Here is a 12,976-nt window from a genome sequence, read left to right as displayed (position 1 = left end):
CCATTATCTATCCAATCCATCTACCAAAAAATTTATCCAATATATTATATAGAGATTTGCTTTTTGGGCCCCCTAAAATGACCAAATTAAACCTCTCGCTTTCTAGTATGCGAGCACTTATCAACAGGAATCAAACATTAAACGTCCAGCGTCTCGACCCTTTTACCACTAAGTTACACATCCAGGGACACTAGTACTCAAATTGATTCGATATAGATGAACTTTGTTAGCCACATGACTCAAAATTAAATTGTAGGCTTAAATATATTAGTTTTGTCCCTACAAAATTACCGAGTTTCATTATCTTATCTATTCTCCTCAAAAGACCAAAACAGATTCCAAACTAGGAAGAAATATTTTACTTGGCCAAGGCCAACAAGCCATCTTGGCTATAACTGTGAGTCTGTGACCTAATCAATGTTTGGAAAAACTTGATATTTTCATTGACTATGAACTATATATGTAAATACACATTCATTCTGAGTTCACATGCACAGCCCCTTATGCGTGTGATCAAAACCTCGCTTCAAATTCATGTGATCAAAGGTAAAAAAAAACCTATAAACTTCCCCTAATACTCCTGATTTCGCCTGAAGGAACAAATGTGTTGATGTTTCAAGGCGGCAATTACACCACACACAACTTACCCCCTCTTGATGAGGTAAAACTCCTCTCATGAGGAGGTTGGACCTTGTAGTCACACGGTCATAAAGTAATTGCCATGAAAAAACAATTACTTTTGAAGGAGCCGGACTCTCCCAAATCTTAGAAAAGATTTTTGCCTCACAAAGAGGTAAAGGGGGCACTTCATTCAATTCTTTTGAGAGCGAATCAAAAGCCGACTATACCGAGAAAAAACCCATCGGAGATTGAATAAGCAGAACTTACATGTCTAATCTACGCTGCTATTTTGTGCTACATAAATTTACCGTCACTAATTCAAGCAAATTCAACAAACAAACAACATTAGGCTTTCAAATTATCTCATTTAGCATTATTTAATAATTGAAAGCTGTAAAGTTATCAAATAATCAAAACTAAAGCAAGTTGAACATGTGGCAGTAGCATATGATGAATTATTTGTTAACAAACATAACATACAACAATTTCCCTATCAAAGAAGCAAAAGTTTGCCACTTCCTATTGAATGAAAACAAGAGTTTTTTTCTTGTTTCCAAAAATTTTAAGGAAAATGCTAAACAGTGCCCCCAGCACTGTTTAAGCATATAAATATGGAAATTTTGTCTCGGAACTTGTGCATTCAATGCATCGAAAATGTAAAAAGTTATTTTATCAATATTAATTTTATCTTTTGTTTCTATATTTGGTATGCTTAACAAGTGCCCAACCCCGGGGGCACTGTTTAGCATGACCCTTTTAAGGAAAATTTGGGGGCACTGTTTAGCATGACCCAAATTTTAAAACAGCTAATTATTTTTTTCAGTACACAAATCTGAAGAAAAAGCAATTAAACGACTTCAATGACCACCTCTACAGGCATGGCAATATAACCTATACCTGCGGGCACCCACCAGTCCAGTCCCTCCCCGATGTTGACGGGGAAAAACCGATTTGACTGGGTTTGAGTTTCCCCTTAATTTAAAATACGGGGGTGGAGCGGATAATGGGGACATTGATACAATGATACCCACCGCGAATCCGTCCCCAAACCCGCTCCGCGTATATCTAATTACATTTTACCTCTCTTAAATTATAAACTCTTAAACAAAGTCTTAAATTATATTCAATTGTTTGTTTTTATTTTTAAGTTATGTATTAAACAAAGTTGTTTTTTCTATTTATATTGGTTCTACTTTTCATGTTAATGCAAAGTTGTTTTGTTGCGAATCGGGACGGGTTTGAGGAAACACGAACTTTATGGAGATTTCTCCAAAACCGTAAAATGCATTCTAAGCATTACTTTGTATTTCAAGAGGGGGCAAAAAAATTTAACAATTTTAAATTACATAGTACTTCTCTTTTTATGCAAACAAAATATGCTTTCACAAAATGTACTGGGAGTATCTTTACTAAAAGATTTTTTATGACAAAAACATAAAAATATAATTTAATTTCCCAACTGATATTCATATTAGAAATGATAAACTTGTAGAGAAAGGAACTGTTAACTGATCCACGTAACATGAAAATTCTACTTGTTTTGCAGATGGTAATATTGCACCAGTAACATTGAATGCAAATGCTACAAAGAGATTGCCAATTTCTTCTTTTTTCAATAAATCAGGAAAACATATTTGTAAAAAAGAGATAATGTGTTATGTTAGTTTAGATTGTCTAGAAAATCAAACCCATGAATACAAGGTTGTGGAATTAGCACTAACTAATACCCCTAGATAAACAAAGATGTTGCCAATCCATCAAAGTTAACACTAACTAATACCCCGAAATAAACAAAAATTTAGTTGCAATAATAACAAATTCACACAGTGGAAATTCATTGACTTGATTTACTAAGTGGCATGAAATTCAAAAGTTTTTCGTTCAATTTCAAAAAGCCGGTAAGTAAATATCATCATTTTTTTCAATGTTATAGTTATAATATGAGTCTAGCAAATCTCAACCTCTCTTGCTAAGCTTCAAATTCTAAAACAAACATGGTTACAGAGGCAAAACTTGAATAATTCTTTTAGTAGAGAGGGCATATCCTAATTAATATTATTATACCTTATTGGAAAATAGCTGGATCAAAGAAATTCAGAAACTTTGAGGTATTGAATCATGTCATTCCACCAAATAGAGTTGAAAATGAAGTGCATGCAAGAAAATACAAGGGACAACTAATTATGCAGACCAAACCCAATCTGAATCACCTTTGAAATGATTCAGTAATAAACAAATAACAAAGTAGTTTTAGTGAGAAATCACACCTTAGGCAGATATAACTTAGTCAAATGTAAGTTGGCAATTTGCAGAGGCCCTTGGCACATTAGATAATCTTCTAAGAGTGTCGAACTTTTTGTTTGGGTCCACCGATATATCAACAATAATCATTGTTTTCAAAACAAGCCCTTTTTGCAAAACATATTCAGCAAATAACAACTCATCTGGAAATCCTCGATATCCTTTTAATTCAATGGAGGCCAGGTGTGATACAAGACAACTAGGAACACTTGGTTGTGTAGCACATATTGGTAAGGGTGACTGATCCTGCCGGCAACAAAAGACACAACAATGCAACTTACATAAGATGCAATCATAGATATAGTAATGAATAATGTTATGCATCCTTGTCACTATTTGGAGTATGCAAAAAGCGAGGCTTTTCTATAATTTATTTCATAAAAACATTGGATGGATAAATTTCACAACAAAGTTATTAAGGGGTGTACATGAAGTTAAGTTTACCAACTTCAATTAAACAAACTTAAGAAGTCAACAAACCTTGTCGTTTTGAATTATGAGAACTTGAAGCAGATGGCATGTCTGAAGCAGGCTCAGCAGAGAATACGAGTTGAACCATGGAAGAATGAGCTCTAGATGAAGTAAATGGCGAAATTCTGGAAAGTGTAGATCAGTGGGGCCACCCAGTAGCCACTGTTTGTACACAACAAGCAGTAATGATGTCATGTTAGCTAGTATAAAACTAAATAATGACGATACTATACCATAATTTCTTTGTTATATCAAAATCATAACACTAAATATATTATGCAATGGTTAGAAAGCTGATCTATATATGATATGTTTATATCTTTGACGCTTCTAACTTGGGATTGTTGTTAGTGTGATATTATGAGAATTGTGTGGAGTGATTGATTCTAAGACTTGTATACATGTGAACGTATTTGATCAGTGAAATACATTAGTCACTTATATTTTAGTATGGAGAAACTTCACACTGATAAGTCAAAAAACAAGAGTCAAGATCCATTTAGCCAAGAAATCTCCATCACACTGTGTGGTTTGAACGCAACAGAGATCTGGTAGACGATTAAGTCCATGCTTGTGTAATGGATATCATCAAAACCACTTTGCGTTCAACTGTGACTTGCATGTGAATGGTCCAAGGATTCAATTCAACAACTGAAAGCAAAATTGGCAAAGTGCAAGCAGCAGGAATGACCATGTTTGCATTCTAAGGGAAACTAAAACACTTTGGGATGAGTCAAGAAATTATGAGCACGTCTCATAGTGTTACTTAATGTGGGGGGTGCAATTGCAGTATTCCAAATTCAAAAATGAAGAGAAGAAGAGAAAGTTCATCCATTCTAGATGATCTTATTATTTCAGGCAGTGGTTCTAGGACCATTCACCAATTCAAGCTTTACCTTCATACTTACTTTCATTAGAAGGATTTTGAAAGGTTAAAGATTTCCTTTTAATTCATTTGAAGGATTTGAGAACAATCTTTTGAGTTACTTATAATCCAAAACTATGTACGTGGATTGATGAGACTTCTAAACTTTTACTACTTCCAACCAAGATGTGTGTACCATACAGAATGATTTTATTTAGATATAGGCTGAAAAACAAAACTTGTACCTACTGGGACTCATCTCGCTGACATATTCATTATAGCCCTCAGTAGAAAGCAAATCTAGCCTCTAATAAGAAAATTGGGCATCCACCAGCTTTAGGGGGGGGGGGGGGGGGGGTGATGAAAATATTGTACCATAATTACCTATATTTGTCTTTGTTATATATCCAATCATATCACTAAATTTAGGTTGTGATTACAAAGCTTATCTATGTGTGATATGTACATATCTTTGACACTGTTATCTAAGGATTATTGTTAGCGTGATATTATGAATATCATGCGGAGTGATTGGATTATAAGACTTGTATATATGTGCAAGTAAGTACTAGTATTTGATAAGTGAAATATGCTATTCACCTGCAAATAGCGGCCGCTATTTCCGCTTCTCTAAATAGCGGAAAGCAGACCTGTAGCATAGCGAGGAGGGGGTCTGCCGCTACGGCTATCCCGCTATAGTGCGCTATAGCACCGCTATTAACATCATAGCTATATATTATAAACCATGATAATAAAATTATACCTTTGTTGTTGAACGACTCAACACTAGATGTTTTATTCCAGTGAGAGCGCTGAGGAGCTTGAGAAAAGTGAAGGCAGAAGCAGCCGAGGAAGGAAAAACATCAACAGACGCTTCCACCACGTTTTGCAAATTGTTGGCATCAGTGATTGTGATATTTGCAATGCAGAGGTACTCAAGAACAGGCACATCAATTTCAAGGGAAGCCCCGGCGTCTGAATTGTTAATGATGATTTTCAACCACTTCAATGAAGGTGGCACACGAATTATACCGCCGCTGTCCTCAGCATAAAAGCAAAGATCGAGAGTTTCTAGGTTAGGACAGCCAGAGAGGAGGGCATTCATGGGAGACACTTCCACATAACCGATGTGAAGTTGTAGCTTCTTTAGTGATGGTAAACGAATCGCCTTAGCTCGTTTCAAGTTAAAATATACTGCACCGTTGAGACTGAACTACATGTTAATTGTTAAATGTTAGCGTCACATCATATTATTAAGAACAAGTAAAAAATAAAGGTGGCTGCATTCTGTTACACAAACAAAGGTGACTGCATTACCATAATCATATGTTTAACTCTCACTCTGCAGATTTTGCTAGGAGTCTAGGAAACAAGTAATTCTTTAGTCCACTCCTCCCCATTATCAATAATAATCCCAAAATAATTCTACAACTGTAAAATCTATTATCAAATTCACTTACTGTCATAGTAGTCCAAAAAATGTCAAATAAACAAGCTTTTATGTTAATTCATAAGTTATCATTAGCTAAAATCGTATCTTCATAAGTTGTTTTTTCATAAACTATTAAGCAGGTTTATGAATTATATTTGCATAAGCTCAAAAATAAATCAATCCAACTAATAGAAACGAACAGGATTGACATTCTCCAGTTTCAGATATCATTGACAAAGACAAACAGGATTAACATTTTCCAATTTCAGATATCATTTACAAATATTTTTAGTGCAGAAGACTAGGTTGATGCAATCCTACAATTTCAGAGACTACTTACTCAATAAATAAATAAATAAATAAATAAATATACCCAGCCAGAAATAATAACAAAAAATAAAAAAAAAAAAGAAACGTTCTTGCTTGCCTGAGGGAAACTATATTAATGCAAGCAGAGAGGCTGATGGGAGGCTCGAAGCAATATCCTCCGTCGTCGTCGTCGTTGGAATAGAGAGTGAGGTCGAGTTCCTTGAGGTGGGGCCCAATGACGGAGTGGACCCACGTATTGACAGAATAGGTACAAACCTTGTGGTCGACGAGAGAATGGGTACATGAGAGACGCATCTTACGAACTTCGCAAGGTTTGCGGAGAGTGAAGACGCCGTTTACAAAAACCGCTAAGGTTTTGAAGAGTTCTAAACGGTCGTCGTTTGGTTGGAAAAAGTCGTCAGAGAAGTCGAGAACTGAGAGATGTTTCTTCCAAATGTGGCGCCATCTGGGAGAAAGAAGGCTTGTGGAAACGGCGGTTTTGATAGGGAGGAATGAGAGGATGTGGCTCAGTACAAAGTCCGGTAGATTGCTGATTCTGTCTGCGTTTTCTTCTTCATCTGCTTTTCCTCGTTTTGTGTCTTCCATTTTTGTGTGAAAATTTGCGATTGATCTGCCTTTTCAGTTTTCACGATTCATATGAATGGCGGCGGAAAAAACAGATAGATGCTCAATTTAATGAATTGAAGGAGATCCAAGAACCTGCATTGTATATCGTGTGCTTGTGGTTTATAGAAGAGGATTTGGTTTTAAATTTAAGTTTGATTTGATTTTTTATTTTTTTGTAATAAAAAAAAACAATTCTTTTTTTTTATTATTATTTTAAACTAGCGGACTAGGCAAACGCGTTAAAAAAATATATGCTTTATATTATGGTGAGTTTGTTAATAAAACATTTTTGTTGTAAAAAAAAAAAAAATTTATATGCATCGATAGTTTAAGTTTTTGTTTTACCTGCGTTCAATAATATATCAACACATCATGTATTGTGTTTAAAAACTCATGATATGTCACATTCATTAAATAATGTGGCAACATATCATATGATGCATGTGTAAAATCTTTACACCGATAGTACATACAAATTAAACTAAAAAAAATGTGTATTATGTTATAGTGAGTTAATAAAAAAAATTTGTGCATCAAAAAAAAATTGTTGCTAAAAAAAATTAAGGATATTGTTGGTATTATGAAAAGTTCAAATAAAAAATTTGTATTCTCTTTATATATAGTATAGTGTTATAAACTTATGTAAATAAGAGTGATAAAGATGAGCAAGAGAGAGAAGCAATAGTCTGTATTAGGATTAGGGTTACAATAGAATGATACAAGGTATTAATATATAGGCAAACATAGTGGACCAATTACATGAGTTGGACCTATATGGACATCCACTAATAATATTCATAACACTCCCCCTTGGATGTTCATCCAGGATATGCCTCATTAAAACCTTTACTAAAAAAACCCAGTGGGAAAAAATTCTAGTGAAGGAAAAAGAGTACATCATCCTTTGTGTTTGAACCTGCCTCGTTAAAAACCTTACCAGGAAAACCCAATGGGACAAAACCATGGTTAAGGGAAAAAGAGTGCAGAACACAATTATATCTCCCCCTCATGAAGACAATTATATCTAAGACGAATAAGAACGATTAATCTTCTATATAATTGATCAGAAGCTTTACTTGACAATGACTTTGTAAAAGTTCTGATTCTTCTTCTTCTTCTTTAATATACTCTTCTTTGAATTAGTTGTAGATGCGATACTATTTTCTTCAAATTTCTTGTATGTGTAGCATCATAAACTTTAACAAAACCACATTCCGAACTTCCTTGATGTAGTGCTAAATCTTCCACATAATTGGATGATATTGTTGTATCTCTAAGGTACAAATTATATACTTAACTTTGTTCCAATATCTTTGATTTTGTTGATATTGACAATGATAAAATACCACTACATGCAAATCTGTAACATGGAATAGTGTCCTCAATTGAACTAATTAAATTATGGTACTTCAAGACCAATTCAAGTAACTCGTCATTCTCTTGAGACGTGGAATAATCTTTGTTCACATTAAGTGACATCACGCAGAACTTATATCTTTCCATATCACATTTATTTAGTACTTTGATATATAAGTTTCTTGACACATAAAACTTATTAACTAAATACTAAGTTTGCAATTCAAAACAAACTTATTTCATTTCAAACTTTTCTTTAATCAATAGATTTCAGGAACTCTTTAGGAGTTCTGTCAAAATAATAACAAATTATTTTCCATAAAAATGGACAAATGTTGTCATTCTCATATTCCTCAATTGGGAAATGTTCTTCAAAATATTATACAACATGCATCTTGATTTTATGCATGCACAAAGAGACTTTTATTTTGATTAAATCATCTCTTCAATAGTTTGGATTGTATGTCTCATGCAAATTAAACCCTTCAAGGAGTTTCATATAATCATCAATAATAAGTGAGCCATACAAATATATCGTAACACGTTTTTCAAATAAATTGAATCTTTCACGTGTTACTAAACTTAATCAAGTAAGAAAATGATTTTGATTTCACTTCAGGTGAATATTTCTCTTCTCATTCAATGGTAAACTTTTACCAATATGCTTGAATAAAAAGTCAAGCATTTAATATTTGTATTTCAACATTTTCTATTCACACAAAAATTGATTTGTACCTCATCATTTTTACATCTTCGGATGTATGGACTTTGGTCCAAAAATCTTTCACTTTGCAAAGTGACTTTAAATACTTAGTAATTGCATATTTTCATTTGGCCAATCAATGTGTTTTCTATAATTCTCAATAGACTTTGATTCGTGATCCTCATTTTCTCATATCACATATAGCGCTTTTATGTATATAAAATATCGTCAACTTTGACTTCATTTCGGTTCCACCGTATTCCATTCATGACATAATTTTTCGTGATCTCTATATTTTCATAAGTTTCAGGTACCTGATAAGTTCTTCTAGAACTGAAAAATCAATTATGTCAAATATTCTTTTCATATCCTCATTTGGGTATCTTTCTTTTTAGCTCCTTTTCTTATTTGAGGATTTTTATATTTGGAACCGACTGACCTACCACGCTTTAGGGTGGTTAATACTCATTTGCAATATAAAATTGTCTAACATTGACATCCATTTTGATTTGAGCATTAGCAGCTGATAGTTGTTTTCATAAACCTTGCAAATGATTTATCTTTTGAACATCTAGTTCAAACTATTTTATATGAGGATCAAGATGAGATAATAATATATTTCAAATTATTCATTTGAACTTCTGGTTCATATTTCCAGCTGCTTATTCTCTCCCCCTAATATTGGGAAAACTAATTCATCACTTAATTATCAGCCTACAGGGCTGTAAATAAGTCTCCAATTTTTTTAGCTCAAAATACTATATAATAGATGGAGATTCATGTTAAATATATTTTCCCAATATTCTTTAATAATTCACCTTAGTGCATTATATTGGAGCAACTGGAACATACCAACACATCCAAAAATGCTAATATGAAAAATATTAGGTTATAATCCTAAATTCAATTGCAAATTAAAGGGAGAACTTTCATATAATAATTTATTGACTTGATGCGAAGCAAAAAAAAAAAAAACTCGATATAAATAATCTCATGTTCCCAAAGTAGAATTTTGAAGTTATGATTTCATAAGTATCAATCACACATTTAACTTTAGACGTCTAAAGAATATATCTTCTGGTCCATATTTTTAATTAGCATATGCTGCAAGATATTCAATATCAATTTTGATTTACATATGATACTTATCAAATACTTTCTGAAAATGAGCTCTCTGTCAAATCAATTTCACAAACTTCTGGTTGTAAGTTGACTAATCATTTAGTTGATGCATCAATTAAAGTCATAAAATATCTAAATGGTAATTGGTGAATTGATTTACAAATATCACCTTATATACATTCTCAAATTGTGAGAGACTCAGTTTTTTTTTTTCAAATTTTCAACTTCATTTGTGAACTAATAACAAAATTATTGGGTTTAAGAATCTTCTGGTTCTTCAATACATATCAAATAATATTATTTTTCGCATCATAATGGATCCGGAATAACCCAACCGGTCTTGCCAAAGACAAATTTTCACATAGTTTGTAAACTTCTGGTTTACAACAATTTGTGCTTCAATTGCAGTAATATATACAAGTGTAGTATAAACTTATGGTTTATAATTTTTTTCTTTTCATTACACTTATTTTATTCAATACATGTGTCGTAATATATAGAAATATTCGACATCTCTTCATTCCTCGTTTCAATATATGATATTCATTTATCTTTATAACTGAATATCACTATCAATTTACAGTCATTCAAGGATGTAAGAATATTGAATTCATTTGGAATTCATTAAAGAGAAAGAGAAGTTATTTATTAGTTCTTCAAGAACTATATAGTAATAAAATTATTTCTATGTGCAATCCATCATGAGTGGATGGTTAATAAAATTCTTCCAGAATTCATAATAAATGGTGATACTTCGTAAGTTCTTCAGGAACTAGGTTTGTTGAATTCTACGGGAATTCATAAACTAAATTTCTTCTTATACGCAATTATATAATAATTCACAATGGCATGAATAATTACATCACTAACCTCCAAGAGTGTAACTTTCGTCCTTGCAAATAGAGTCAATGAGCATTGATGACTTTACCATTATCATAAGATCTTTGACAGTATTATCTCAAATAGCTCACAAATCAACGACTAACCGTTATATCATAATAAAACGACTATAATAATTGACTCAATTTATATAAGCCAGAAAATGCAACGATGATGTGGTTTTCAAGTGCCTTAATAATTGCTCAAAAGAATATAATTTCAATAATAGCTTACAAGAGTGATAAAAATGAGCAAGAGAGAGAAGCAATAGTCTGTATTAGGATTAGGGTTACAATAGAATGATACAAGGTATTAATATATAGGCAAACATAGTGGACCAATTACATGAGTTGGACCTATATGGACATCCACTAATAATATTCATAACATATAGAAATTTTTTTATTCTCTTTATACTAACAGAAAAGCTGGTTTTGTAGCGGTTAAAAGAGACATGGTAAAAGCCTATGACAGGCTTGAGTGGAATTTTCTACAGGCAACTATGGAAGCAATGAATTTTCCTCAGAAAATTATTAACATCATAATGAATTATGTGTCTATTGTGAGGTTTTTTGTCCTTATCAATGGGAAGCCTTCCAGGAGCTTTCAACCCCATAGAGGCATCGGACAGGGAGATCCCCTATTACCTTATCTTTTTATTTTGTGTGTTGATGTTCTATCAGCCCTTATTACTAAGGCTCGGAGTGAAAACTTAATTCATGAGGTCAGAATTACCCTTAGAGCCCCTGAAATTACTCATTTATTTTTTGCTGATGATAGTCTTATGTTTTGTATGGCCACTAAAGATGAAGTAACTCACCTGAAGGCCATTATCACTAAATATGAACAAGCATCTGGGACAAATGGTGAACTACTCCAAATAAAAAATCCTTTTCAGCAGAAATATGCACAATGACATAAAAACTACTATCCAGCAGATCATACACATGCCCATTGTTCACAACTTTGATAAGTATTTAGGCCAACCCACTCATATAGGGAGGTCTAAGAAGCAGACTTTTAACTACATTCAAGATAGAGTATGGAAGAAACTTAAAGGCTGGAAGGAGAAGAATCAATCCTATGCTGGTAGAGGTATTCTTATTAAAGTTGTTGCCCAATCAATCCCTACCTATGTTTATGAGATGCTTTATGATCCCTAAGGAGCTATGTAATCAAATGGAACACATGGTGAGTAGATTCTGGTGGGGTAGTAATGTTGACCAGAAGAAAATTCATTGGGTTAAATGGAAAACCACCTGTAATAATAAGAAGGTGGGAGGTATGGGGTTCAGAGATCTGCATGCCTTCAATGAGGCTTTGCTTGCCAAGCAAGGATGGAGACTCCTCACTGAACCAAACTCTTTGGTGTCACAGGTTTTAAAAGCTAAGTATTATCCTATTTCTTCGAGCGAAACAAGGCAATGGTTCAAGCTATGCCTAGCAGAGCATTCAAAAGGCTAGTTGGATTCTAAAGAAAGGGTGTTATTGGGTGGTTGGTAAAGGCAACAATATCAACATATGGGAAGACAGATGTATACATTCACAGATGAGGAATAGTATTTGGTCCTCAAAGCCTAATGGCACTACCCTACAGAAGGTGTCAGACCTCATTGACCAACAAATCATGTGCTGGAAATTAAACATTGTTAAGCAAAATTTCCTACCTATTGAAGCAGAGAAGATATGTAAAATTCCTCTTAATCAATATGCAGACGAGGATATTCTTTGCTGGCAGGGCACAAAGGAGGGGTCTTATACTGTAAAGTCAAACTACTATACTATCATCAACTGGACTAGAAACAATCAACCAGAAGGTCAGTCTAATAGGCAGTCAAGCTCTGATAACAGATGGAAGAAAATTTGGGGTCTCCATAACCCTCCAAAACAAATTCACCTCATTTGGAGGATCTTTCATAATGCTCTACCTATTAAACCCAATTTAATTTATAGAGGAATCTTATGTGACAATCTCTGTCCTAGATGTCACAATGGCCTTGAAACCATGGAGCACATATTTTTACACTATGAGTGGGCTCACAAAGCTTTGGTTTTATTCCCCACTCACTATTAACACTAATTTCATCAAAGAGCATAATCTGTGTGAATGGTATACACACACGCTTACTACTATTGATAGAGAATGTATTCAAGCAATCACTGGTATCATATATAGTTTATGGCATCCAAGGAATCACAAAGTCTTTCAAGGAAAAGAAATACATGTTCAAATAACTGTTGATAAAGCTCTTCAAAATTTACACGAGTATAAAAAACATTCCAGCAAGCG

The 12,976-nt window shown here is 33.4% G+C and overlaps 1 protein-coding gene across 2 annotated transcripts; it reads right to left on the bottom strand.

Moving 5' to 3' along the window:
- Positions 1–1,243: 1,243 nt before the first annotated feature.
- LOC123889051 (F-box/FBD/LRR-repeat protein At4g26340-like) lies at positions 1,244–6,743 on the bottom strand. 2 transcript variants are annotated; one of them, XM_045938228.1, is made up of 5 exons: positions 6,118–6,743; positions 5,022–5,466; positions 3,403–3,555; positions 2,889–3,168; positions 1,244–2,722 (listed from the first exon to the last, which is right to left on the bottom strand). In XM_045938228.1, the coding sequence occupies exons 1-4, from the start codon at positions 6,603–6,605 to the stop codon at positions 2,905–2,907; spliced, it is 1,350 nt and encodes a 449-aa protein (XP_045794184.1). In that variant the 5' UTR covers positions 6,606–6,743; the 3' UTR covers positions 1,244–2,722; positions 2,889–2,904. The 2 variants fall into 2 exon arrangements, with proteins under 2 accessions (XP_045794184.1, XP_045794183.1); XM_045938227.1 differs by having other exon boundaries at positions 2,715–3,168.
- Between the last annotated feature and the right edge of the window lie 6,233 nt (positions 6,744–12,976).

Source organism: Trifolium pratense, linkage group LG6 (assembly GCF_020283565.1).
Source record: "Trifolium pratense cultivar HEN17-A07 linkage group LG6, ARS_RC_1.1, whole genome shotgun sequence".
Lineage (NCBI taxonomy): Eukaryota > Viridiplantae > Streptophyta > Magnoliopsida > Fabales > Fabaceae > Trifolium > Trifolium pratense.
This window is presented reverse-complemented; position numbering and strand designations above follow the sequence as displayed.

Excerpts from the sequence above, each read along its gene's own strand:
- LOC123889051 (XM_045938228.1), bottom strand. The coding sequence starts at position 6,605 with ATGGAAGACACAAAACGAGGAAAAGCAGATGAAGAAGAAAACGCAGAC. Across the intron at positions 3,556-5,021 it reads TGAGTCGTTCAACAACAAAG|TGGCTACTGGGTGGCCCCAC; the intron begins GTATAATTTTAT and ends GTGTACAAACAG. Across the intron at positions 3,169-3,402 it reads TCATAATTCAAAACGACAAG|GATCAGTCACCCTTACCAAT; the intron begins GTTTGTTGACTT and ends TGTTGCCGGCAG.